The sequence below is a fragment of the Mustela nivalis genome (genome assembly GCF_964662115.1).
Source record: "Mustela nivalis genome assembly, chromosome: 2".
Classification (NCBI taxonomy): domain Eukaryota; kingdom Metazoa; phylum Chordata; class Mammalia; order Carnivora; family Mustelidae; genus Mustela; species Mustela nivalis.
The window spans coordinates 32,516,229-32,542,671 of record NC_139021.1 but is presented as its reverse complement, the minus strand read 5'-3'; the positions used below and the strand labels follow the sequence as shown (position 1 = coordinate 32,542,671).

The following is a 26,443-nucleotide window of genomic DNA, read 5'->3' as shown; positions in this document are numbered from 1 at the left end:
TAGTAAGAGTAATTCTGAATTTTGCCAGCAAAGCACAAGATAAGGTAAATGGTGGAAGATTCAACCTTTTTATACCTTTTCCTAAGGGCCTGAAATGGCAATTATTTTCCTGTAAGGGCATAGAAACTATTGATAATGGTACCTCTATTTCCCAATTTTAAGCACTACAGAAGACTAAAATGCTAAGCAAGCTACTACTTCTATTTCCTGAATGGGAAAAATGTTAATTTTGAAGTTAACTGTGATTCTTGTGGGAAAATAGAAGAGGCAAAGCAAAAATCAGCACCTGAGCAAACGTAAATTCGTCTTGACGCTCATGATTTTCTAAGCCATTTTTTAAAATCACCTTTGACATAGTTCTTTTAGTATACGTTGCATCTTTTTCCAGGTGAATTCTTGTCTTAGTGTCTTGTCAAGAGTGATACCCAGAAATAAACATACTGTCCAGAGAGTGTTTAAAAGAGGAGTAAAGAAGAACTCAAGGGTCTGCCTCCGGCTCAGGTCACGATCCTGGGGTCTGGATCAAGCCCCCTACCAGGTTTCCTGTTTCTCCCTCTCCCTTTGCACCTCCCTCCACTTGTGCTCTTTCTCAAGTAAGTAAAATCTTGAAAAGAAGAAGAATAACAAATTCCATCTACTTTGTTCTGGATACTGGATTTCCAGCACTGTAGTTTAAGACAAATGAGCTCTAACAGACACGGAGCTATTAGTCCCCTGGAATCCAAAATCCACTCTGCTCCTCCACCAAGTGACTGGCTTTTGCACAAAAGCTGCGTAGTACATCCAATCCAAAGTCAGGCCTTAGCAAAATCACAAATAATTAACATGCTATCACACTTGGAAGAATTATTCTCAAAGTAGGAAGAATTATCCTCAGAGTTACAGAGTAGAAAAGAAAACGTCAAATGTCTGAATGCAACGTGTTATACCTTCGCTGGATCTGGCCTACGCACTCGAGTGGGTGAGTTTCACCTCCACCATCTAAGCCTCACACGCGGCTGTCACATTACCACCTGTTCTGCCCATGGTCCGGGTGCTCATACTTACTGTTCTGACACTGAATTTATTTACTGCTTCTTATAATAATATAAAATTATACCATATAATAATCTTGCTATAAATAAGCAGTTGTTCAACAGACTTGATAATACATGAAATACTATGATTATATAACCTAGACCTATGCTTCATATAAAATATATTATTGTATAATAAAACACTGTAAGTAATACTTAATTATATCCTATGTAATGTTACTTATAAAAGTACAATACAGTCAATTATGATGCTAGCATTACTTTCTTTTCTAAAAGTTTCAGGGAGCGCTCTACTCCAGAAGCTTAAGCGTCTCATAAATAAACTCTCCCAATATAGGCAATGCCTTAAAAATTAATAGTGTCCTAAGTATGTGTATTATTTTTTATAAAATGTGCTTCGTCTTGTATTCTCTACTCACTTTTTCATTTGAAGGACAGTTTCTTGGCCTCACGTTATGTTCTATTTTTTCATATTCTGAAATCCTAAACACCCTAATGGGGTCAGTATCACCTAAAATATAATAAACTTTCTTCCCTTTCTTCATTTAAAACACGGGTAAAAGACATACCACTTAATACCAGTCAAAAGAACTGGTGAAATTCTTTTTAGTAAGTTTAGTAGGAGGTCCAGTATTTGACTGAGTAATTGAAAATAATATTAAAATCACATAAGAAAGGTATAAAGGACCACTTATACTTGCTGTTTTATTCATGCAACTTCTCTATATTTAAAAAATAATTGTAAACTGCTATCAAATAATTATAGTATAGAATTTATTTCTTTTCAGAAGATCTGAAAATTCTAGGATAATAAAAGTATTATCAAACTGGATGATCTTCCAGGGATACTTCAAAATATTTAAGCCTAAAATAGTGGCTAAAAACAAAAGACACTTTACTGTAGTGCTCCACACTAATGCAAAATATTACTAATTAAATTGTAAGCAAAATAATTGCAATTTAGAAAATAATATATCCTAATTAAAAAGGCCACAACTAATATTTACTTTAAAGGCTTATAGGATCAGCAGTGTGCTAGGTCTCTGAGTACTAAAATACAAACTGTAAAATGCAAATACACAAACACAAAGATGACGACTTTTCAAAAAAGATTTATTTATTTGACACACAGAGAAAGAGAGAGAGAGCACACAAAACTAGAAGGAACAGCAGAGGAGGAGGAAAAGCAGGCTCTCCACTGAGCAGGGAGCCCGATGTAGGGCTCGATCCCAAGACCCTGGATCATGGCCTGAGCTGAAGGTAGATTCTTAACTAACTGAGCCATCCAGGTGTTCTGATGACTTTCTTTAATTATTTATTTTAGAGAGCGACAGACCAAGTGCATGGGTGAGTGGACAGAGGGGCAGAGGATGAGAATCTCAAGCAGACTCCCAGCTGAGCAGGGAGTCCCACCTGGGGCATGATCCCAGCACCCATGAGATCATGACCCTGAGATCACAACCTGAGCTGAAACCAAGAGTCAGAAGCTTAACTGACTGAGCCACCCAGCTGCCATGATGATGACTTTCATAGAATAAAAATTCTGACAAAACAAAGTGCAAATAATACTTAAAAACTACTTGAAGTCTATTTTATATACTCTGCTAATTCAGTTAATATAAACAAGGATTAAGAAAGAAACTTTCCTAATTGATATTCTCTTTCTCCGCTCCCAGAAATATGTCTTTGCCTGACAAAGAAGTCCATGTTAAATATAAAGTAGTCTCAAGATAAGCTAACCTCAGTACAGATGTTTTAAGGTAGGAACATTCTGAAGCTGTGTCACGGATGAATTGGGAATAACATGTTAATCCTCATATGTAAAAGCTTTCTATTTGAGAAAGCAGCAAGCTCCAACATCTGTTCCTATTAGCAACGAGAAAAGCCTTTCAATTTCAAGGTAGTTTTGCCTAACGTATATGTAAGAAAGCCAATTTCATTCTCTTATTCTTTGTAATGTCACAACTCTAGGCCATGAATCAAAAACTCAAAAAAGAGAAGTAAACAATTACATTTCTGAACAGTCTGGGGAAAATGAAAGGTTGGACTTCAATGGAAACATACTAAAAGAAAAGTTAAATTATAGAAAAACATGATCATACCCAAGGAAGTGTTCTCACTCATTGCAGATAGCTATGTAAACTGATACAATCCTTTTTCAAAGCTATCTAGGAAAAGGTTTCTAAATTATTTATCATCTTTGATAAAGTAATTTCCACTTCTAGAAATCTTTGTGAGAAAAGTCTTAGAAATAAAAGACAAGATATAAATTAATATATCCCTTGTAACATGGCTGAGACTAGGGAAAACCCAGTTGAGAACAATCCATTGATATGTTTAAGAACACTACAACATAGATAGTGAATGGAAACTTTATACAGGCATTAAAACAGTGGTTATGAAAAAAAATGTAGTCTGTAAAATGTTAAATAGAAAGTGCAGAAGACAAAATTAGTTATAATTTTAATGGATATGCAATTATTTTTAAGGTATACATAGAAAAAGGACAAATTAAAATATTATGAATTATACTAATGCAGGGTTAAATGGGTAGCTTTCTTAATTTTATTGCTCTTTTTCCATGTTTTCTAAATGTTTAATGAGCCTTGTATAATAAATAAATAAAATCTGTGAAACGAATAAAAATCCTGATTTGGAATTAATTAATAGGGAGGGCATAATCAAATTATTTCTAGAATTATTGATTTAAATAAATATCACAGATGATAGAGTAAAATTCAGCTTGAAGTAGATAAATTTAAAAAATCAGGTAGATTTAATTTATGCAAAGGTCTTGTTATAAATCAATCTAACCTAAAAAATGTCTCATTCTATGCAGCAGATGAGCTGTAACTTAGATGTTTGAAAAGTTTAGACATTTAAAGAACATGAGACATTTGATCTAGACATTTTTAAAAAAGAACGTTAAAATTGCCTTCCTACTCTCACGACATAGACAATTAAATTACTTGGCAGTTTCTAGGATGTAATTTCACAATTTTCACATACTATTAGATTTACAAAAATACTATTTGTCTTTTCTCCTTTATCATAATCATATATAAAATTCTGGACAATGGGAAGTTCTAAATAAAAAATATATAGGAAATAAAATTGTATCCAATAATTTTCCCCCATTTAAAATCATCTAGTAAATACTCTTTGATACTTTACATTTTCTTATGCCAAACTCTGAGGTATAAGAACAAGCAAAAGGATTAACACTTAACTCTCTCAGTAGAGATTTGAGGAGGAGGAAGACAAAATTGAACAGATTAGAAAGAGAAATAAATTTTCCCAAGCATAAGAACCAAATCAGAAATAATTCTCACAGTTCACATGAATTCTCAAAATTCATATGAATAAATAAAACTCAGTACTTGCTGTTATTCATGATAAAATAAGAAAAATGAATACTGTCATTTACTACTTATGAGATACTATAAATAGGCCTTTTATAAATTCATCATCTTACTTAATATGCTTATTATTCATCATAGGATTTACCACTTGAAGACAACATTAGAGGTATGGTTTGCACATGTCTATTTTCTCCATTAAATAAGTTCCTTGAGACAAGAATATTATACTCGTTGCTCACTCCCACCCTTCTTGGCGTAAGGTCCACATCAGGTGCTCAACACACGCTAAGTGAATTTAATTCATTACAGACAGTGTGTCTATATATCCTGTACTGTCCAGGACTGTTCTGGTTCTGTCTGTAGTGCCAGAATAATTACAAGTAGTGTAGCCTTTCAATTTGAAAGTGGCCTGATGTGGACAATAAACAACCTGGAAACACTAACTGTAGACAAGTTAGAGTTATTTCTAAAATTGTCAGTACAATCTCCAAAATGCACAGAATGACGGGACAAGAGCACTGAGCACGGTCAGAGACAGCAGCAGAGGTAAAGAGAACAGGTGAGAAGTAGAAGCCACTTCTGCTGCTTGCTGGTCTCAAGAGAAAGCAAGTCCTACATTTAGAGATTCTTCCAAAGGCTAGTTCATTTAGACCAGCCCCCAAGGCACTCTCATTTCATGTGGGGATGCACAGAAATCAGACGGCTTAGACTGTGCGAAGCATTACATGTTCTACAGATGGATAGACAGCAAAACCACAATGAGTCTGTATATCTGAAAGCACATTTTGAGACTGTATCAACTTACTTTTTTTTTTTTTATAAATGATTTTATTTATTTATTTGACAGACAGAGGTCACAAGTAGGCAGAGAAGCAGGCAGAGAAAGAGAAGGAAGCAGGCTCCCGCTGAGCAGAGAGCCTGATGCAGGGCTAGATCCCAAGACCCTGGGATCATGACCTGAGCTGAAGGCAAAGGCTTTAACCCAATGAGCCACTTAGGTGCCCCTCAACTTATTTTTTAATGGGTTTCATATTATTCTTCCCCTTCCATATTACCCATAATAATTGGATTTCATACTATTCTCCTTCCACAGAAGAAAGATTTTATAAGAATAACTTTCAGGATAAACAATGAGCCGTAATAAGGTTCACTGACCTCTGAAATTAAGCATTTTATTGATGCATAAACATTTAATTAAAATATACAGTTTGTTATGTGCTGAATTGTTCACTCCCAAAACTCCTATGTTAAAGTCCTAACCTTTTGTATGGATGTATGTGACTGGATTTGGGGTCAGAGTCATAAAAGAGGTAATTAAATTAAAATGAGGTCATACGGGTAGACCATACTGACTGATCCAATAGGACTGGTGTCCTTATAAGAAGAGATTAGCACACAGAGACACATAACAAAGACCTGTGAAGATACAGGGAGAAGATTGCCACCTGCAAGCCAAAGAGCGATCTCAGAAGAAATCAGCTCTATCAACACACTGATCTCAGATTTTACCCTCCAGACTTGTGAGAAAACAAACCTTTATTAAGTCACCTGGTTTATGGTTCTTTGTTATGGCAACCCTATCAAATGAATGCACATTTCTAAATATATGTCTGAAATGCAGAAGTAGAATAATCAACAGTAAAGAAAATAAACAGGGACACCGGTGGCTCAGTCAGTTACGCCACCGCCTTCAGCTTGGGTCATGATCCCAGGGTCCTGGGATCCAGTCCCGCATGAGGCTACTTGCTCAGCGGGGAGCCTGCTTCTCTCTCTGCCTCTGCCTGCTTGTGGGCATTCTCACTCTCTCTCCCTCTGATAAATGAATGAATGAATGAATAAATAAAATCCTTTTAAAAAATAAAATAAACAGGATTAATATATGAAAAACACACTCTACATATTCTAAGTGCTAAATTTTTAAACTGAATTTTTTTCAAACAGGAATCTATATAATGGTAATTCTGACATTCAACAAACATCAAAGCTTAGTAGTATTTAGTCTAATTTCAAGCAAACATAAAAATTAAGAAGTAGAATCTAATCTTGATGAGTTGAAGCAAAATTCCAAATACTGTTATCTGTCCAAATTGCTATAACTCTCGTGCTCCATATAAATCTGCATAACTCGGAACACCATTATTTTGTAAATTATTAAGGCATTAAAAAATAAAATGATGGATGGTTAAGAAAAAAAATTCATCCCAAGGGCAAGAAAGGCCAACTGGGATTTTATGTAACAGAGAACAAAAAGTTCACTAAAATGGTTTCAGATTCTACTCAAAATTAACTTTGAAGTACAAATTATTGAATTTTGGTATGGTAGCAAAGAAGAACACTCACAATTATCTGCAAAGGCTATTAAAATATTCCTCCTTTTTTCAATTATACATAAGTGTGAGACTAAATTGTTTTCATATATTTCAAACAGAATAACATATTACCCAAAGACTGAATGCAGAAACAGATGTGAGAATCCAGCTATATTCTTTTAAGCCATTCTTTGAGACTGCAAAATTATAAAACAATGCCATTCTTCTTATTGATGTTTTTGTTTTGGAAAATTCATTTTTGTAACATTATTTTATTGATGTAAACATGCAATAGATTCATTACTGTTATTTGCAAATAATGCATTTTAAAACAAATTCTCAGTTTTAATTTCAAATGCAGTGAATATCAGTAGCTATAACCTACATAAAAAAATTCTTTGAAGTCCATGTTATGGACTGAATTGGGCCCTCTTTCAAACTCATTTGTTGAAGCCCAATGTCATTATATTGGGAAACAGAGCCTTTCAGGAGGAAAATTAAGTTAAATGAGGTCCTAAGAGTAGGATCAAATCCTATAGGACTTAGGGTCCTTATAGGAGCAAGACACCAGGAATCTCTCTGCACACAGATGGAAGGCCATGTAAGGGCACGGCAAGACAGTGTCCATTTGCAACCTAGGAAGAGAGAGCTCACCAGAAGCTAGCCCTGCTAACACCTTGGTCTTGAACTTCTGGCCTCTTGAACTATGAGAAAATAAATATATCCGTTATGTATGCCACTCAGCCTAATGTATTTTGTTATGGAAACCCAAGTAGATTAACATGGTCCTCAGTATTTTAAAAGCTTAAAAGGGGTCCTTAGACTAACATTTTAAAAAATCACTGAATTAGACAATATCATTTGATTGTATAAGTTAAAATGTTTGCATACAATCTTATTTCATAGTGACAACTTGGAAAGATAATCCTAATTTTCATTAGTATTCAAAATAGAAAAGGGAGAAAATTAAGGTTATCTTTCAAATAAGCTTATTTTTGCTTGATGTGTAAAATCACACAAGTAAAAGATAAGAGAACAGAGAGACAAACTGTGAAAGGGTCTAGGTGGGCTACAAAGGCACTTGCTTCCAGTTTCAGAAAATCACACTTGTCAATGTGTTTGGCTGTGCAAACTATCGCTTAGAAGTTTTGTTGAGTCTATTAACTTTGTGAATATAAAATCAGGCATAAAACAAAAAGAGGAAACTCTGTTTTGCTTCATGTGAGGAAAAAATAACCAAAGTACAAGATGCCATGAAAAAAGTCAATCAGTAGTTTGATAAATACACAAAGTGTAATTTTTTTTTTACCTACATAAAACTTATCAAGACTAAAGGGAAATAATAACATAATGGTAAGAAACTCTATTTCAGTATATGCAAAAATAAAAGATTTTGCTCCCTTAAGTAATTAGGGTTGATAGAGCACAAATGGAAACAAAGCTGTGAAAGGCATGTTAAGAAGGAAAATTATAATAGTTACAGGCTTTTACATAATTATTAAGTTATAAAGGTTTAGATGAGTGGAAAAAATGCATTTACCTCAACAAGGTTTCTGAATTTCATGGTACAAATATGTTGTTTGGTTGTTTTTTTTTTAAAATAACATATAAGTTGTGTACTCCAGACCAACAATTTTATATATAGTTGTACTCAAATATAAAAATCAAGCAAAATGTTTAACTTCTAAGGCTCTAATACTAGAAATAGCATTCAAAATTACATTTTCATAAATTTCATTTCATATAACTTCGTAAGGAAAGAAAATACTAATTCAACTTGAGTTAATTTTTTTTTGGCTCAATGTTTGTATGAAAAAATAATTATGCCGTCTGTTTGGAAGAGTATAATCAATCCACGGGCATGCAAGTATCAATTTTATCTTATGAGAATTTCTCCATGTTCCAGTTACTTCATTCCTTATTACATGCTGCAAAAAGCAGTAATAATTTTTATAGCCAAATATCACTTTGTAAGATACCAGGTGGCTTTCAATATTTACCATATAAGTCATGCATGAAATTTAAACATTACAAAAAAATGACTTACCAGTTGACACTCCTGAAATATGCACATTTTCAGAATGTTCTGCAAGAGCACCATTTCCTAAAATTAAACATAATAATAAACTAATTTCCAAGATAAAATTTATAAAAGTTTTTCAGATTCTACCTTTAAAAGAAAAACTACACAGAACTGCTTTGTAATATTCAGAAACTAAATTCTCTTACAATAACCTTCAAAACAATACAACAAAGCCCCAAATTACAGTAGTATCAGGGATAACATTTTGGAAATCACAACCATGCAGTGTAATATACATGAAGATCAAATATACAGATGTAATTACTATCAAAAAAAACTGTTTCAGAAGAAAACTCGGAACTACTATTAGAAAAGAGAGAATCTCTTATTTTTTTGTTTTTAGAGGGAGGGAATGCGTGTGTGAGAAGGGGGTGGGGCGGAGAGAGAGAGGAAGTGGGAATCTCAAGCAGGCTCCTCGCTTAGAAGAAGGCCTGAGGTGGGGCTTGATCTCAAGACCCTGAAATCATGCCCTGAGCCTAAATCATAGTCAGATGCTTAACCAACTAAGTCACCCAGGGCCCCAAGAATCACATCCTTCTTAAAAACAGCATTCCACTAGTAGCATGTTCAGTCAGTCCACAATGTGGCTACTGCTTAAGGATTCTACCTGTTGGTACTTAAAACAAATAATAAAGTCTTGCACTGTCTTCTAAATCTTTCAACTTCTTCTCATCAACAACTCGAATAGTCTTAAGAGTAGGGACAGAATTATACTCTATTTTCATATCTGCCAATTTCCTATACCTCTTCCTACAAAGTTGGGCACCTGGAAACATGAAAACAACTGAAATAAGTTACTAAGGATCACCTCAAACTCCCATTTAAAGTGCCGAGGATATTTACTCCAATAATAATGGTGTCCCTTCATCTTGTAAAGTCTCCCTCCAGTTATCAGGTAGGTTTGGCACTACAACAGCTCAGGAATCCAGCTGGCAGTGGGGCAAGGGAGGAAGCTGAGTGGGAGAAGCTTAGAGAGCTATGGCGGGATTCTCTTTGATGGTTGAAAGAGTAGAGACAAGAGCAAGCACAGCAGGTAACAACTTATCTTTTACAACCATCACACTTCCACGATTGCTTGAATATTGTACAGCACCCCCCGCAATGCACTAGGTCCTAAGAAGGCAGACTGTGTTTATTTGGCTCACCCTTGCATGCACAGTTCCTAGAACAGAGCAGGTGCTCAAAGAGCTGATGAATGAATAAATGAGGGAGGTCATGATCATGACGTCAAATCACGCCAATTGATAGAGTGCGTGACATAGCACTGAAAAGGTATTCACTTTTGTAACTGTGTAAAATATGTTATTACCAAAACAAAAATAGCCATCAAACAGCCTTTCAGTTCAACCATAGCAATAGCCTTCATAATGAAAATGTGTATCCCTCCATCATAAATGATACAGCGGAAATGGTGACATAGGTGTGTTAGCTGTATTTAGTACAAAAATGAATCTGATTGTTGTTATTTAAGTATTGTGCATTAATACTACAGAAGCCATGATTAATTTCCCCAGCAATGTTAAACGCTATACAGACATAGAACTGAAACAAGAAACTCCCACCTATTTCTTCAACACATACAATTTATAATAATTGGTAGCATAAATAAAATGACATAAAAACTGATTCAATAAAACAACTAACAAGATTTGCCAAAGGGCGGTATAAACTGCCCGAAGAGTTGCTACTCAACAAGCAGATCGGCAGTACTGGCATCATAAGGAACTTATTACAAATGCAGTCTCGGATTACTGAATCAGAATGTACATTTTAAAAAGATGCTTCTCCTACTCCCAGAGATTTGTATGCACAATTAACATTTGAGTAACACTGGCTTGAATCTTCTACTCCTATATTATAACCATAAATTACAGCTGTGTAGTCTGTGACCCCAAGGTTTTTCCCAACATCCTTAAGGTAGCATACTAAATTATCCTCAGGAAAGTTTTTAATATTAAATACATTTCATACATTGTTTTTTTTTTAAATTCAGCAGATAGACTAAAGATAGGCAGAAGGAAAAGAATAACATAATGTAGTATTTAAGACTGAACCCTGGACTGGATTGCCAGGATTCTAATACCAGCTCTACCACTTCCTTGCTATGCAACTCAGGTCAAGTTTACTAACCTCTCTGTGACTTAGTTTCCCCTCTAAAATGGAAACTATCTATTTTGTAGTGCTTAGTAAAATTCTCTAAAATAGAAAGAAAAACAGAATTTAATCTAAATCTCCATCAGCATGCAAATGAATAAGCTAATATAGCCTTGTAGTAAAATATCCAATAAACTGAATTAATTCTATATATATTAGCTTGGAAAGATTTGCACATTAAGTTATATGTTTCAGAGTAACATTAAAATATGATCTGATTAGAACTATGATCTAATTTTAACTTTAAAATGATGTATGCATAGTTAAATGCATATGTTTCTATAAGCACATGAGATATATATATATATAGATAGATATACTCTCTATATATGTGAAGAGTCTAAGGGTATAGACAAATTGTGGAAGAAAACCTCTGGAATGGGAATTAGAGAGGAAGACCTGGTTTCTGCACAACAGGTGTGGACTGCTTCATAAATTTTATTAATATGATCAAAAAAATAGTTGGAGAAAAGATAGTTCATTTCCCACCATTCTTCCCCCCACCATTCTAAATAAACATTAGTCTGATAGAGTGTGAAATAATATCAAATATTACAATTTCATAAATGTATTATTAAGTATTTTAAAAACTGATAAATACCTAAAAACATAAAACACGATACTGGTAGTTTCCCATACATGTATTCTACCTTAAAAAAAAAAACAAAAAACAAACCCTATTTAGAAGTTAAAAAAATCAATGATAATTTCTGTTAACATCAAACAAACTATCCCATTTCTTATAATAAGTATCACACGAAGTGAGTTACTTTATGTACACTACCACTCTTGAAAGTATTTTTACAAAGATGGCAGTTATGTAGCACAATTATTTCGATATTATAAGCAAACTGCTCCCAAATCAAATTACATTCTCCCAAATGCCCTTCCTTGGGCTCCCAACCGAAGAAAACCCCACATGTGAGGATGTAGACACACCATCTCCTTATTAAAACGACAGGGTTCAAATGCAGGTCATACTAGATATCCTCGCAGGAGTCCCCTTTAGAGTAACATGCACTGGAAAAACACACAGTCTGATAAAACATTACTTCTTTATAACATTAGTAGCTCACTAATGGATCAGCAAATTAATTAGAACTCCTAAAGAAACAGTGATCAAGTAAGAAAAAGTTTTATTATCACCTAAATCAGGAAATAATGTATTATGGCTTAAAATTTTTTAGTTCCAGTAACCAAATTACAAAGATGATCAAGCTCCCCCATTTATCATTTTTTCTTTCCAAAATGCAAGATAGTTTTCAGGTTTTGGCTGCAATCAAATGAGAGAGAAAGAATCTTCTAAAAGAGATACTGTTTTAGAAAAGCGGCTATTTAGCATGAGTGAGTCTGAGCTTTGGGACCAGACACTCTGGAATCATCCCCAGCTCTACTATTTATTCAGTCACGAACCTTAATTAAACTACTTCTCCTCAGACATGGTTTACTCACCTGAATAATCAGATGTCATCATTAAGAGAATGCCCAAGTTCATGGTCTGCATCCCTATTACTTGGTAACATTCTGTGTGTTTATTCTTTTTGAGAACGGAAGTTCTTAAATAAATACAGCTAAGATTTGATAAATATGTGTCGCTCAAATCCTAAATGCTTTACAACCCCTCCCTCAGCTATTCCTTGTAACAACAGTTCATTTTAGAGATAAGAAAACAAAAACTTCTGGCAATTAGTGATTTTTTTCAAAAAGCTAGTAATTGGACGAACTGAAAATTCAAATCCACAGACAATAAGAAGTTTGTGTTCCTTACTTTTTAAAAAGAATTCGGAATGAATATATTTCTTGTTTACAAAAGAAATAGTACTTAGCTCTCAGAATTAAAGCCCACTGCCACAGCGATTACAGTTTATAAGTGGGAAAGTCATTGGTTTAAAAGTTAATGAGCATCACTTACAAGTAACTTATGTACTCAGCATCCTGCAATCTCATTTTCTATGTGTCATGAGAACAGTTATCAAACATAAATACATAGCTACACACAAAAGCAAACATCATTCCTATTTTGCTACTATACTGAAGGGAAAAGTCCCAAAACCTAACAGGGCTTTCTAGACTCTCCACACTCTTGGCTCTTCCTAACTACTTCAAAGGCTTCATCTCTTATGATCCACTTTTCTACTCTATTTCTTCTTTCCAGAAACACTAGATTTCTCTTACAAAAGTGTCAGCTATCTTTCTTGTCTTTAGACTTTGCTTTAATACTATTTAATACTATTTATTAATACTATTTATTTAGAGAGGTTATCTCCTGATCTCCCTGTACTAGGTTAGATCTTTCTGTTATAGGCTCCTATAGTATTAAAATTTAACACACTTGTGTTATCTGTGTAATGTCTGTATTTTCCACCAAATCTTAATGCTGGCAGCAGGGTTGGGGGGTTGTGTGATGTGGTGATGGGACACAACTTGGGTTTGTTTTGTTTTGCTGATGAGTGACTAGCACAGAACATAATACATATTAGGAGATACTTCGTTCACATCTGCTCAAATAAACGAATGGTAGGTCAGTACGTAAGTAATAGGCATAGTCTTTGTCCCAAAGAGTTGACAATCTATTGAGAAAATAATAAAAAATATATGAAATAGAAACAAAGATACAAAGTAAAATTAGCAAGCTTCTTATTCAGGTGGGAAGCCCTAGAGACTTTTCTACTAAAAATAGGAACAGGAAACAGGGGTATCCACTGCAGTTACTACTATTAGCTAATGCAAATAGACCAATTATAAACTTAAGAATTGGAAAAAAGGAGGTAAAACCACATCTTTCTGTAGATGATATAATTGTGTATCTACTTGGAAAACTGAAAACAGTCAACAGAAAAATAATTTAGGCAATATAAAGTTAGTAAAGTAGCAGGATATAAAATATAGCATACAGAAGTCAAAAGCCTTTGTAAATACAAACAAGAGTCAGAAGATAGAGACCAGTTTTAGTAGCAATAAAATATGATATTTAAAAACCCTGACACAGAAATCCTGCTTTGTTCCTGACAGAGTAATTGGTAATGGATCAGTAATTCTGCTATGAACAACTTAAAAAGTTGAAAAAAAAAATGTGGACAATAGGCAGTATAAGACTATGATTTCTGAGAAAAGGTAAGCAAATGAAGAGGAGCCCTATTATTGCACTAGCTTTCTCCTGGAGATTTTCTGAACACTGCTACATTTCAGGAGAGCCTAAATTCATTGTTCTAGTATCCAGACCAAATTTTTCTAAATTGCGTAAAGGGTATAAGACAACTTGTTGACCCTCGTAGAAGATAACAAGCATTTGTCTCCAACATTTCTACTAGTTTATCAATCAGAGAAGGAAATAGTTCCTCTAACCTTGTTACCAAATCCATATAACTTAAAGATTTATTTCCTCTCCTGTATATTCTTCTGTATTCTCCTATCTTGTATTCTCTATTTATAATCTTCCCCAGGGCACCATGAGTAGCTGCTGACTTAAGGAATTCTCATCCTTCTCCCATCCTGGTTTGGAAAACCAAAGCTGCATTTTGTTTCCACTCTTCTGACCTTTCTTTCCTTCTCTCATTCCTTGCGAATATTTTAGAATCCAAATCAGAACTCTTAAAGTTGTTTAGAATGCCTGAATGAACTCCTATAATCTTTGCAACTGTGTCCTTCAAAAAGCTTTTCAAAAATGGCTACTCCTCCTTTTGGTCTGAAGAGCTTCCTATGTTGATAGAGGAGACGTGAACATACCAGTATTAGTATCTGCCCAAGCAATATCTCTATATGCCCTTCTGCTAATTCTTTATCCTACAGATAAGTGTTTCAAAGACCATTTTATTTTTCTTGGCATTTTTGCTCAATCCTGAATTTTCTCTACATTAGTAATATTTATAATCTATTATTAGTTAAATATCCTATCTTAGGAATATGTTCTTCCTTAGTCTGAAGTCATTGAACAACCACTTAATTTCTTCTCCATTCAATCCTTTTGGGATTGTTTAGAATTTTAATAACCAGAAATTATTTTTGAGATCTTAATAACCTCCCTGGACTATCTTTCTTTCCAGATTTTCATGTTGTGAAGTCATAGTAATATTTTTCTAAATTGCTTTTAAATCTGTAGGTATTAAGCTCTGATAGTGCCCAATTTCATCTTTTTTTTTTTTTTTTTTTTTTAAGTAAACTCTACTGTTAACGTGGGGCACAAATTCATGACCCCAAGATCAAGAGTTGCATGTTTTACCAACTGAGCCAGCCAGGCACTTTTTTTTTTTTTCCCCTCCAGTTAGAACACTGAACATAGTCACTTCTTTTGGTCTGGTTAAAGTAAGGTAAAGACTTGCACACTGTTTTAAAACTGAATTGTGTCACCCAAAATTCATATATTAACCCCAACCCCAATGTGGGCTGATAATTATGGTTAAAAGAAGTCATAAAGTGGGGAGCCTAATCTAATAAGACTGATTTCCTTAAGAGATATAAAGAATCTCTCTCCCCATCTGTGCAGGAAAGAGGTCATGTGAGGACACAATGAAAAAGACACCAAAAACCAGGAAGAAAAACCTCATTAGAAACCAACACTGACGGCACCTTGATCTTGGACTGTAAGTTTCCAGAACTGTCAGAAAATAAATTTGTGTTGTTTTACCCTCCTCCACCACCCCCACCCCCCAGTCTGGGGTGTTTCATTATGGCAGCCCGAGGAAACTAATACACACACTTTCCCCAAATGTTTACTAGACCAAGATACCTTCAAAGTATATGAAAAATTCAGTATATTCTTCTCAAGAGAGGCTCTGTAGTGTCTAACAAATACCTATAATGAGATGTTTCATGGAAAAAAAGATCAAGAAACTCCTGGAAGACTGAGATATTTTCCTGCTTTCTTTAATTAGTTGTATTTTGAAAGTATTGTTTTAATCATTTTAATTGCAGCCATTCTTTATGTATTTAATAATCTTTTATAAACTGGCCTGAACCTACACACCCCTTAAAATAAGAGTAATAATCATTTATAGCATTACGTTTTAGAAAAATATACTTTTAAATTTTCAAACCAGTCTTAACAGACATTTGTGAGTTCAATGTTTCTGTATGTTTAGAATTCCTGTAGTATTATGTTAATAAGGTTTTATGTTTGAAAGGTTTTCAAATAAGGGTATAATAACAATAAACTATTAGTCAAAGTACAAATGCCAAACAAACCCAAGTTCTTAATATTCAGTGAATGAATCAATCCCTTAAAGAACATGCAAGATAGATATGAATCCTACTGTTGAGAACCTCAGCGACACTGTTCATACAAATGGAAAAAATTTTCTTTATTCTAAAATAGCTTAAACCACTGATGTAGGAACTCACAAAATATACTAGAAAGGAACCATAAAGATTATATAAGTTCAAAGGTTCCTACCTGAGACTCCTATGGTTCACAAGAGTCAAGAAAATTTGAAGGGATTCAGAACTCAGAAGAAAAAGCAGAAGAAATTATACACCTATACTTCTTATAAGAGATTGATATACTTCATACACCACAAAATTCAACTTTTAAAAGTGGTTTTTAGTATGTTCAAAAGCTATGCAACCATTACCAATATCACATGACTGACTGTTCTCCTCACCCCCACAAAGCAGCTTATACCTATTAGCAGTTACTTGTCTTTCTGTCCTCCTCTAGCCCCTAACAACAACTAGTTTCTGGCTCTATCTCTATGGGTTTGCTTATTCTGGACATTAAATATAAACAGAATCATACAATATGTGATCTTATGAGTCTGGCTTCTTTCACTCAGCTTAATGTTTTTATGGTTCATTCATATTGTTCCATTAATCACTACTGCACTCCATTTTATGGTCAAGTAGGGATGACCATTTTATGGTCATTGTAGGGATAAACTACACATTGCTTAGCTACTTATCAGCTGACAAACATTTGGGTTGTTTCCACTTTTTGTGAAAATGCAGCTATAAATACTTGTGTACAGGTTTTTGTGTGGACATATGTTTTCAGTTCTTGAGTATATACAGAGTGGAAGTGCCTGGTCTTTTAGTAACACCACATTTACCTTTATGAGGAAATGCCAAATTGTTTTGCAAATGGCTGTACACTCCCATCAGCAATGTGTAAGAGTTCCAATATCTTTACAATTTCACCAACACTTGTTATAGTCCCTTTTTATCTTAGGTATCCTTATGGGTATGACATGGTATCCCTGTGGTTTTGATTTGCATTTCCTTAATTCAGAGTAATGATGGTGAAGTTCTTTTCGTGTGTTTGCTGGCTTTGTATATTCTTTGGAGAAATGTCTATTTCACAGTTGACTGGATTTGTCTTTTGTTTTTGTTGAGTTGTAAGTATTCTTTACATAGTGTGGATATTAACTTCTTATCAGATATATGATTTGCAAATATTTTCTCCCATTCCGTAGTTTGACTTTTCCCTTTTTTGATGGCATCCTTTGAAGCACAGTGTTGTTTTTTTTCATTTGAACCAGTCCAATTCACCCACTTTTAATTTTATTACTTGTGCTTTGCTGTCATGGCTAAGCATCCATTTCCTAATCCAAGGTCACAAAGATTTACTCCTATGTTTTCTTCTAAGAATTTTATAGTTTTAGCACTTATATTTTGCCTTTAGTCCATTTGGAGTTAAGTATTGTACGCGGTTGAGGAAGGGGTCAAATTCCACTTTTTTGCATATGGCTTAACCAGTTGTCTCATTACAACTTAAAAGATTACTCTTTCCCTACTGAATTATTTTGGCACTCTTGCCAAAACTCAACTGACTACGGATGTAAGCTTTTATGGACACTCAATTCTATTTCATGGATCTGTCTATTCCTATACCAGTATCATGCTGTCTTCCTCTGGAAACTTTGCAATATGTTTTGAAGTCAGGAAACATGATTCCTCTAAATTTGTTCTTCATTAAAATTCTTTTTGTTATTCTGATTCATTGAATTTCTATATGAATTTAAGGATCAGCTTGTCAATTCCTTCAAAGAGAATTGAGATTTTGATAGGGACTGTGTTAAATCTACAGATCAACTTGGGGAGTATTAATACCAATCTTCAACAAATATTATGTCAAATACATACATATGGGGATGTCTTTCCATTTTTAGGACATCTTTAATTTCCAGCCACAATATTTTGCAGTTTCAGAGTTTAAGATTTGCACTGTTAAGTCTATCAAATATTTTATTATTTTTCATGCTACTTTTAAAAGATTTTTAAGTAATCTCTACACCTAATGTGGTGCTCGAACTCAAATCCTGAGATCAAGAGTTGCATGCTCTACCAACTGAGCCAGCCAGGAGCTTCTCATTCTATTGTTAATGGAACTAATTTCTTAACTAGATTTTTCAGCTCTTCATTGTTAGTATATAGTAATACATATTTTTCTTATATCTTGCAACCTTGCTGAACTTGTTTATTAGCTCTGATAAACTTTTTGTGAATTCCCTGAAACTTTTTTTAATGTACAAGCATGTCAAATCCATGAGCTAAGATAGTTTTAATTCTTCTCTTCCAATTAAGATGCCTTTTTTCCTTGCCTAACTGCCCTGCCTAGAACCTCTAATATGATGCTGATAAAAGAAGTGAGAGTGGACATCCTTATCTTGCTCCTGATCATAGAGAGCTTTCAGTCTTTCACCATTAAGTATGATGTCAGCTGTGCATTTTTCATAGATGCCCTTTATTAGGCTGAGGAAGCTTCCTCCTATTCCTAGTTTCTTCAGCGTTTTTATTATGAAATGGTGTTGGCTATTGTCAAATGTCTTCCCCGTGTCTACTGAGATTTCTCTGTGATTTTGTCACTTATTCTATCAATATGCTATAGCACACTGACTGATTTTCCTGTGTCGAACCTCACATTCCTGGGAAGGATCCCATCTGGTCATAGTTTATAATCCTATTTACATATTGTTGGATTTGGTTTGCTAGTATTTGGTAGAGGACTTCTGCATTTATACAGTAAGGGAAATTAGTAGTTTTCTTTCTCTCGTATTTAGGTAATACTGGCCTCACAGAACAAGTTGGGATGTGTATATACACACATGCACACACACTGGGTGCTACTAGTATTCTCATTTAAGGAAACACCAATATATTGTTTTTGCTTCTAATTTTTTGTGTTTATTAGATATCATAGCTTATTACTCAACAGTAGGTAATTAGCTTGTTGATTACATTATAACATTCCTGAAAAGTGACTAGTGGCTGCTTTACTTAAGGTACCAGGCATAGTACCCAAACAGATAACCCGGTACATGGTAAGCTTAGTACAACAGAAAAGTGAAACTGACAAATAAAGGAAGTTCTTTCTTTCTTGTTTCTCAACAGGCAAAATCTTCTGCAATATGGGAGCCTGTGACCAGGGTTGCAAAGGGATACTGGAGATAAACATGCTGGAAAACTGAAGTCAGCTCTGTTTTTAATAGCTGACATAACTGAAGTACAGATAGAAGGGAAAGGCAGTCATCTTTTTTAAAAAATTGGCTTTGTTGAGGTTTAATTTACATGCAAAAAGTTCATTAATTCCAAGTATACGGTTTGATGAGTTCTAACAAATGCACACAGTTCTGCAACAACCACTACAATCAAGACACATATTTCATCCCCAAATAAGCTCCCTGGGACCCTGTGCAGTCAATTCCCTTTCCACACTCCTAAAGTCAGAGAACTACTGCTCACAGACAGTCAACATTTACAAGGCATTATCCACTGCACTGAACTCATGAAGTATTATTTTAATCTTCTTCCTAAGAATAGATATTGTTATCCCCCACGTTATGGATGAGGAAACTGACTCAGATTAAGTAAAATGTGCAAGATTCTTCAGCTAGTTAAGTGGGAGGGATATGCTCAAATCAAGATCTTAACTCCAACATTAAAAATCGAGTTTTCACTCAAAAACAATAAATATCTTGGCTTCCCTTGAATATCTGTCTAAATGTATTCGTGCATGCAAACCTACTGAGCTGATCTGTTTTAGAATAAGGACATATTTTTTCTTAGGTGACCAAGTGCCCATGACTTTCTATTGTCATTCTGACACTGATACCCCACCCTCTTAGTTCATTTGTATTATTTTCTTGGTCTTGGTTAGAATTTGAATTTGTGACCTCTGGTGTTATTTTGTGAATCCAAGTTACAGTATAGAAAAATGAATGGAAGGATACAAAATAAACTGCTACCACTGTTACCCTACCTACTTACCCCCATCTCCAAGACAGAAAGGAAGACAGAAATGATAAGCTTTTGTTGCTGATACATTTCTTTGTCTGACTCATTACAGCATATATTACTTTTGCAAGTTAATTCATGTGGACTGAATATTAAGTACTGGAATACTACCTTCTGACAAAAATTAACACTACATAAAACTACATAGCTACTTAGTTTCAAGTTGTTCTTTATAATGTTGTAACATTATAAAGGCTTTATTAAAGAAATTAATTCTTTATTAAGAATTAAAGAAATTAATTTCTTTATTAAGAAATTATAAAGGTGATGCCTTTTTTAATATTATTGACAAAATGGTACAAGAACTATCACTTAATATAAATACTAAAGTATATACATTACCCTCCCCTATAGCAATGGGTCACTTTCAAAAACGTTCTTATACATGAGACTCAGTAATGAGAAGAGTAATGTATGGCTGCAGCTTTCCTATTTTTGCTGACTTCATGGATAACACTGTTATTTACCAACAGAGCAAAGCAAACACATAGAAACAGTGTTTGCAGATAATAACAATAAAGATAAATGATTTTTAATGTGTCAGGCTATAGGAAAATACCCCTGTACAGGTAGAAATATAAAGAAAGCAGAATTTAAAAATCAGTAACCATTTACATTTTTAAAGTATACTTTTGACAAAGCTTAAAAGAAATTACTAAATTGTTAAAATCATAGTATCTTTTATAAATTTAAGTTTTTCTTGACATCAGCTCCATATTTTCTTTTTTTTTGTATCAAATATCCATACTGCTGTTTTTTCCTTACCTTTATTATTTATGCAAGATGAGACAGTGAGTATTTTGCTTCTACTTCTGGTAATACCAATGACCAGAGAACATGACATTATGAATAGCTTTTCATTGAGTGGGAAGATAATTCTCAAGTTTATCAGAGGCTCCCTAGTAGGAGTTGAGGACAGTGTCTAAAATCACTCTGGGTCCTGGAGTCATTCATTAGTCCCCCTCTTTCCCTTCCCTACTGATCTTTCCTCTCTTCTGGTTCCTTTGTCTTCTCTTGATAACATATGTATTCAGGTCTTCCTCATTCATAAAAGAAAACCTTTTTCTTGTTAGTGCACCTCTCCATTTCTTTTCTTAGTCTTTCCTTTCTCAGCCAAACCTTTTGAAAGAATTTACACTCACTAACGGAGCTTCCCTACTTACCCTCTGCTCAAGCCCTTCCTCAATCTAGCTTTTACTCCAGCACATCTCTGAAACTCAAGCAAAGATTACCAACGACCCACCCATCAAACACTTCATCCTCAGGAATACGAACTCTGAATCTAGTTTTCTGATAGCTGGAAAAAAATCACATAACTAGGAGGAACGACAGCGTCACTAAAAATTCATGGTTTCAATTCATCAAGGAGCAAAATCTTTTAATAAAGCCTTATCCATCTCTACCTTCAATTCCCTCAAAAACTAAATGAGTCCATCATTATTCGTTATTCTCCAAACAACTTACTCAACCAGTACTCTCAGTAAGTCATCTCCCCTGCCAACCATTCAGAGGTCTTTTTTGGCATATTATCTTCTCTCTTTCTAGAAACTGCTTCTTTTTAGCATATATGTTTAAAGGTTGAAGTTCTCCATGCTGATAAATCTCAATTTCTACTCCTAATCAGAATCTTCTCTTGAGCTGCAAATTTTTACCCTGATACTCATCCCCTCCCCAACATTCCCCTTATGCCTGTCACAGTGGTTGGTGTTTTTCACTAGTAATAGTGTTTTACACTATTACTAATTCTTGCAGCATCCTCATAAAATAGATACTATCCCCATTTCACATGCAGAGAAACAGAATTAAAGAGGTTAAGAGAATTGCTCGAGGTGGCATTGCCAGGATTTAGGCAGATCTGTCTAGCTCAAAGCCCATACTCCTGAAATAACGACAGAACAACTAATAGGAGGAGTACAATTTGCCAGATGATGGTCTAAGCCATTTCCATGCTTCAGTACATTTAATCTTCAAAATCACCCTATAAAGGAGCTGCTATTATTATTTCCATATTAAAAATTGTCTTTTAACTTCCTATTGAACAGGAATTAAGTATTACCTTAATATTACCTAGGTATTTCAGACTCATGTCCGAAACTGAATTCCTTTTATCAACTCTCAGTCTGCTCCTCTGCCTATACTCTCTACCTTGGTGAATGACGCCAGCATCTCTCAGTTGTCCACATAAAAACCATTTCAGATTTCTTCTTCGCCATCCCCTTCTTCTGCTCATGCATTATATATTAAGTTCGATTCTTCCCTAACTTGCTCTATCCTTCCTTTGTGTTACTGATATTTCTTTCCTATTTTATTGCATTAAATAATAAGCTCCACAAGGACAGAAACACAGAGGAGTGACTAGTCCGCAGCAGACATTTGATAAGTGCAACAGACTCTTGGACAATAGTGGTTGCAGATCAAAAACCTTGAACTGCACAGGTGCATCTATACATGGATTGGTGGGGGGAGAGGGGGTAAATACAGTATAGTACTGTACCTGTATTTTCTCTTGTGATTTTCTAAGTTTTCTTTTCTATAGCTTACTTGATTGTGAGAATACCGTATATGATACATATGATGTACAAAATAAGTTAATCAACTATGTTATCAGCAAGGCTTCCAGTCAACAATGGGCTATTAGTGGTTAATATATTGGGGGAGTCAAAAGTTATACATGGATTTTTTTAAAGCTTTTTATTTATTTATTTATTGACAGACAGAGATCACAAGCAGGCAGAGATCACAAGTAGGCAGAGATCACAAGCAGGCAGAGAGGAGAGAGGCAAACTCCCTGCTGAGCGGAGAGCCCGATACGCTCCATCCCAGGACCCTGGGATCATGACCTGAGCTGAAGGCAAAGGCTTTAACCCACTGAGCCACCAGGCGCCCCAATATATGGATTTTTGGCTGTGTGTGTGGGAGGGGTCGGCAACCCTAACTTCTTCATTGTTCAAGGGTCAAGTGTATTTGCTGAATGTATGAATAAATGACTTAGCTTGCAAACTTTCTACTTTTGGTCTCGTAGTTCTCTGATCCATTCTTCACAGCGCTACTAGAGACCCTTTTTAAAGGCATATCTGATATTAATCTTCAGCTTATAAAACTGTAACTGGTTCAACTCCTTATATGTAGTAAGAGCCTCCAGGGCCTACTGGAATCTGGCTCTTCTCGATCTCTTGACCCTTAACTTTTACTACTCCTTGTCTACTTTTACTTCATACATACATATTCTGGTTTTGACACACTGCCAAAGTACAGTCTCTGAAACTGTGGTATTTCTGAACATGATGTTCTCTCTCCCTGAAACAGTCCACTGCGCCATCACCAGTTCCTTGCCTAACTCCTTCAGCTGGGCTTGGGAAACAGATCTCTATCAATTGTGGAGTGAGTTAAGAGTCACTCCTGATGTCCCCACAGTACACCGTGTCAGCACTGAGTTATGAGCACATTACCACCACAGTCCTTATCATCTTGTTTTGGGTTATTAACTGGGCATCTTCCACATCAAATTCTGAGTGTCTTTATAGCAAAGAAAATCTTCCCCTCTTTCTTCTCCCCTCTTTTTCTCATTTTCACTCTTTCTCCCTGCCTTCTTATTCCCCAACAACTATCTTCCAGATTCTGACAGAGTTAGACCTCAGTAAATGTTTGTTGGTTTAATGAATCAAAATTATCAGATTTTGAAATTAAGCATGAAATACCCTCGTATAATTAATAATCTGGTTTCACGTTATAGTTTGCTCCGGCGCTAACAGGAAAGAAGATGGAGGAATATAAATAGGAAGACAGCTATTAAGGGGGAAGCAAGATTTCAGATCTGATTGTGGGCTTTAGAGAGAGAGCTATTCCTTACCACTGTCCTTCAATATGTAAAATATTTGGTAAACGACTGTTCAAAGCTCATGAGCAGCTTCAGTCTACAGACTGCAAGGGATTCTACTCTGCATTAGCTTTAGTAACTTGCTGGGGGGGGGGGTGTTAGGGGAGACGCCAAACCAAAGCCTTTGATGCTTTTACATTTCTGATCATCAGTGACTCCTGAGTTCTTAATAGCTTATAGCTCATCAATCTAATGAATGTGTTTAAAGAATTCTTTTGTCTTTGAGCAAATGGCTGGTTCTTTACTTTACAAAAGCTCATCTCAAAACTTATTCTTTCACAGAATCTTAATATAGTGCCTTGCCATGTATTCTGTCAATGCGGCATTTCCCTATAGAAGTATCATAAATGAAGTTGAGGATTATCCTTTTTACATAACCATAAAATATTATGCAGCATACACATACCTATCTCTGATATACTGGTATGTTTCTCCAAGTGAACAAAGAGAAAAAAATATTTATCTACTTAGTATGTATTAGTGCTATACTATGTACTTCCACAAATTTTAATTTACTTAATCATCAGAACAAATATTTGAGGTATTACCCCTAGTTTACAAATTAAGAGACTAAATTTTAGAAAGAATAAATAACTCACTTAAGGTGATACAGTTATGAAATTGTACACAAACCAAGGTCTGTCCTATTGTAAAGATCATGCATTTAACTTCCCCACTGTATTTTCCAAAATATAAATGGGTCATATTTGGGGTAATAATTTCATCATGTACAAAGCACTTTCCTAATATACATCCTTTAATTTTAAAACAATCCCATTTTATGGCCCAGGAAGTTGAGACTCAGCATTTAAGTGACAGGAATAAAATCTCAGAGCTACTGAGGAGCAGAATGATGTATGGAATACCGGGCTCTTCTCCCACTAAGGCCAGAAGATGTAGATTCATCCTTGATAGATGCTCCTCTGTTAATGATGCTTAAATACAGTGGAACAGGGGAAGGCCAAGGATGTGCACACACTGACATGGATTCCAAGAGATGAGGGAATTCTAAAACGATAGGTCAGTAATGGTTAAAAGCAACAGAGAAGGAAATACTAAATTCTACCAGAGCTAGAATACAATGTCATGATGATACAGTGCAAAGTATATAAGCCTTGATATCAGAATCTTGAGTTTGACTTTTCTACGTTTGCTACCCATTTCCTTTTGTATGTTTGTGTGGAGTATGTTAAAATACATGCCACGTATCATTTCACCTCTATATGCATCTTCAATACGCATCTCTAAAGATGCAGACAGATACTCTCTCACCCAACTTCAATACTTTCCTTTAACAAAATTAATAACTCGTGTATCATTTAATCTAGCCAGGCCATAATCAGATTTTCTGATTGTCTCACAAATGTTTTTTTTTACAGCTGAAGCAGGATCCAACCAAAGTCTCAATGTTTCATTGGGTGTGTTTAAGTCTCTCTTAATCTAGAGTGATACTCCCTTACTTTCCATAGTGGACTGGATTCAGAAACTAGATCAGTTGTCCTTTAAGAGGCTGCTATTCTGCGATGACACTTCCTTTTGGTGTCACTTAACTTTGCTCATCTAGCGCAAGGACTGGAAAACTTTTTCTGTAAAAGGGCCAGATAGTAAATATTTTAGGCTTTGTGGGTCACACAGTGTCTGCTGCAACTACTCAACTCTGACACCGTAGCATGAAAGCAGCCACAGACAATACTTAAATGCAGCAGACTGGTTGCATTTGAACATTATGAGAAAACAAAACAAGACAAAACAAAAAACAGGCAGCAGGCTGGTTTTAGCTCCAAGGCCACGGTTCCCAGTCCTTGCTGTAGACAGCTGATTTGACACAGGTTCAGTGTGTTTTTGGCTAGAGTACTTCAGACCTTCTGCTGTATGTATCCTTTATAGGTATCACATTAGGAGGCACACACTATCTGCTTGCCCTACTTCTCACGAGACTGAGATTAATCAATACGTATAGATAGGGCAACCTGGTTCCTCCATTGTAGGGTTCCCATTTAACCGCCTGTCTAATAATTTCATAGTTTTGTCAACAGACACTAATGATTATAGACTAAATATTCTTTATACATTCATTACCTGAAATTCTGCAAAAATTTTCTCAAAAAATGTTATTTGCTCACTTTGAAACATAATTTACACAGAAAAATAAAATACATGTAGTCATTAATATATATAGCATATAATATATACATATAGCATTTAAAGCCATGATTAGCATATGATAAGCACTCAATTAAATTGGGTATTATTTTTATTTTTGAACAGATTTGAAAATACTCCAACCTTTGACCCAGTAATTCTATTTTTATGACTTAACCACAAGGAAAACAATAAAAAATTAAGATAAATATTATAAAAGCGTGACTATTAAGGTATAGATAAGTGTGGACAAA

The 26,443-nt window shown here is 34.9% G+C and overlaps 1 protein-coding gene and 1 long non-coding RNA gene across 7 annotated transcripts in view; one reads left to right on the top strand and one right to left on the bottom strand.

The window, feature by feature from the left end:
- LRP12 (LDL receptor related protein 12) overlaps positions 1 to 26,443 on the bottom strand; it is a 71,830-nt gene that overhangs the window by 30,801 nt on the left and 14,586 nt on the right. For 2 of the 4 annotated variants that reach the window (XM_082719095.1, XM_082719094.1), the window contains exon 2: positions 8,756 to 8,812. The exons of the other annotated variants lie outside the window; for them this stretch is intronic. In XM_082719095.1, the coding sequence (XP_082575221.1) occupies positions 8,756 to 8,812 (57 nt within the window). The remainder of the gene's footprint in view (positions 1 to 8,755; positions 8,813 to 26,443) is intronic. 4 annotated transcript variants of the gene reach the window in all.
- LOC309858819 lies at positions 843 to 23,160 on the top strand. 3 transcript variants are annotated; one of them, XR_014308355.1, is made up of 3 exons: positions 843 to 961; positions 15,429 to 15,525; positions 22,918 to 23,160. It is a non-coding gene; the product is annotated as an uncharacterized lncRNA (long non-coding RNA). The 3 variants fall into 3 exon arrangements; XR_014308356.1 differs by having other exon boundaries at positions 22,884 to 22,924; XR_014308357.1 differs by lacking the exon at positions 22,918 to 23,160 and adding an exon at positions 19,268 to 19,860.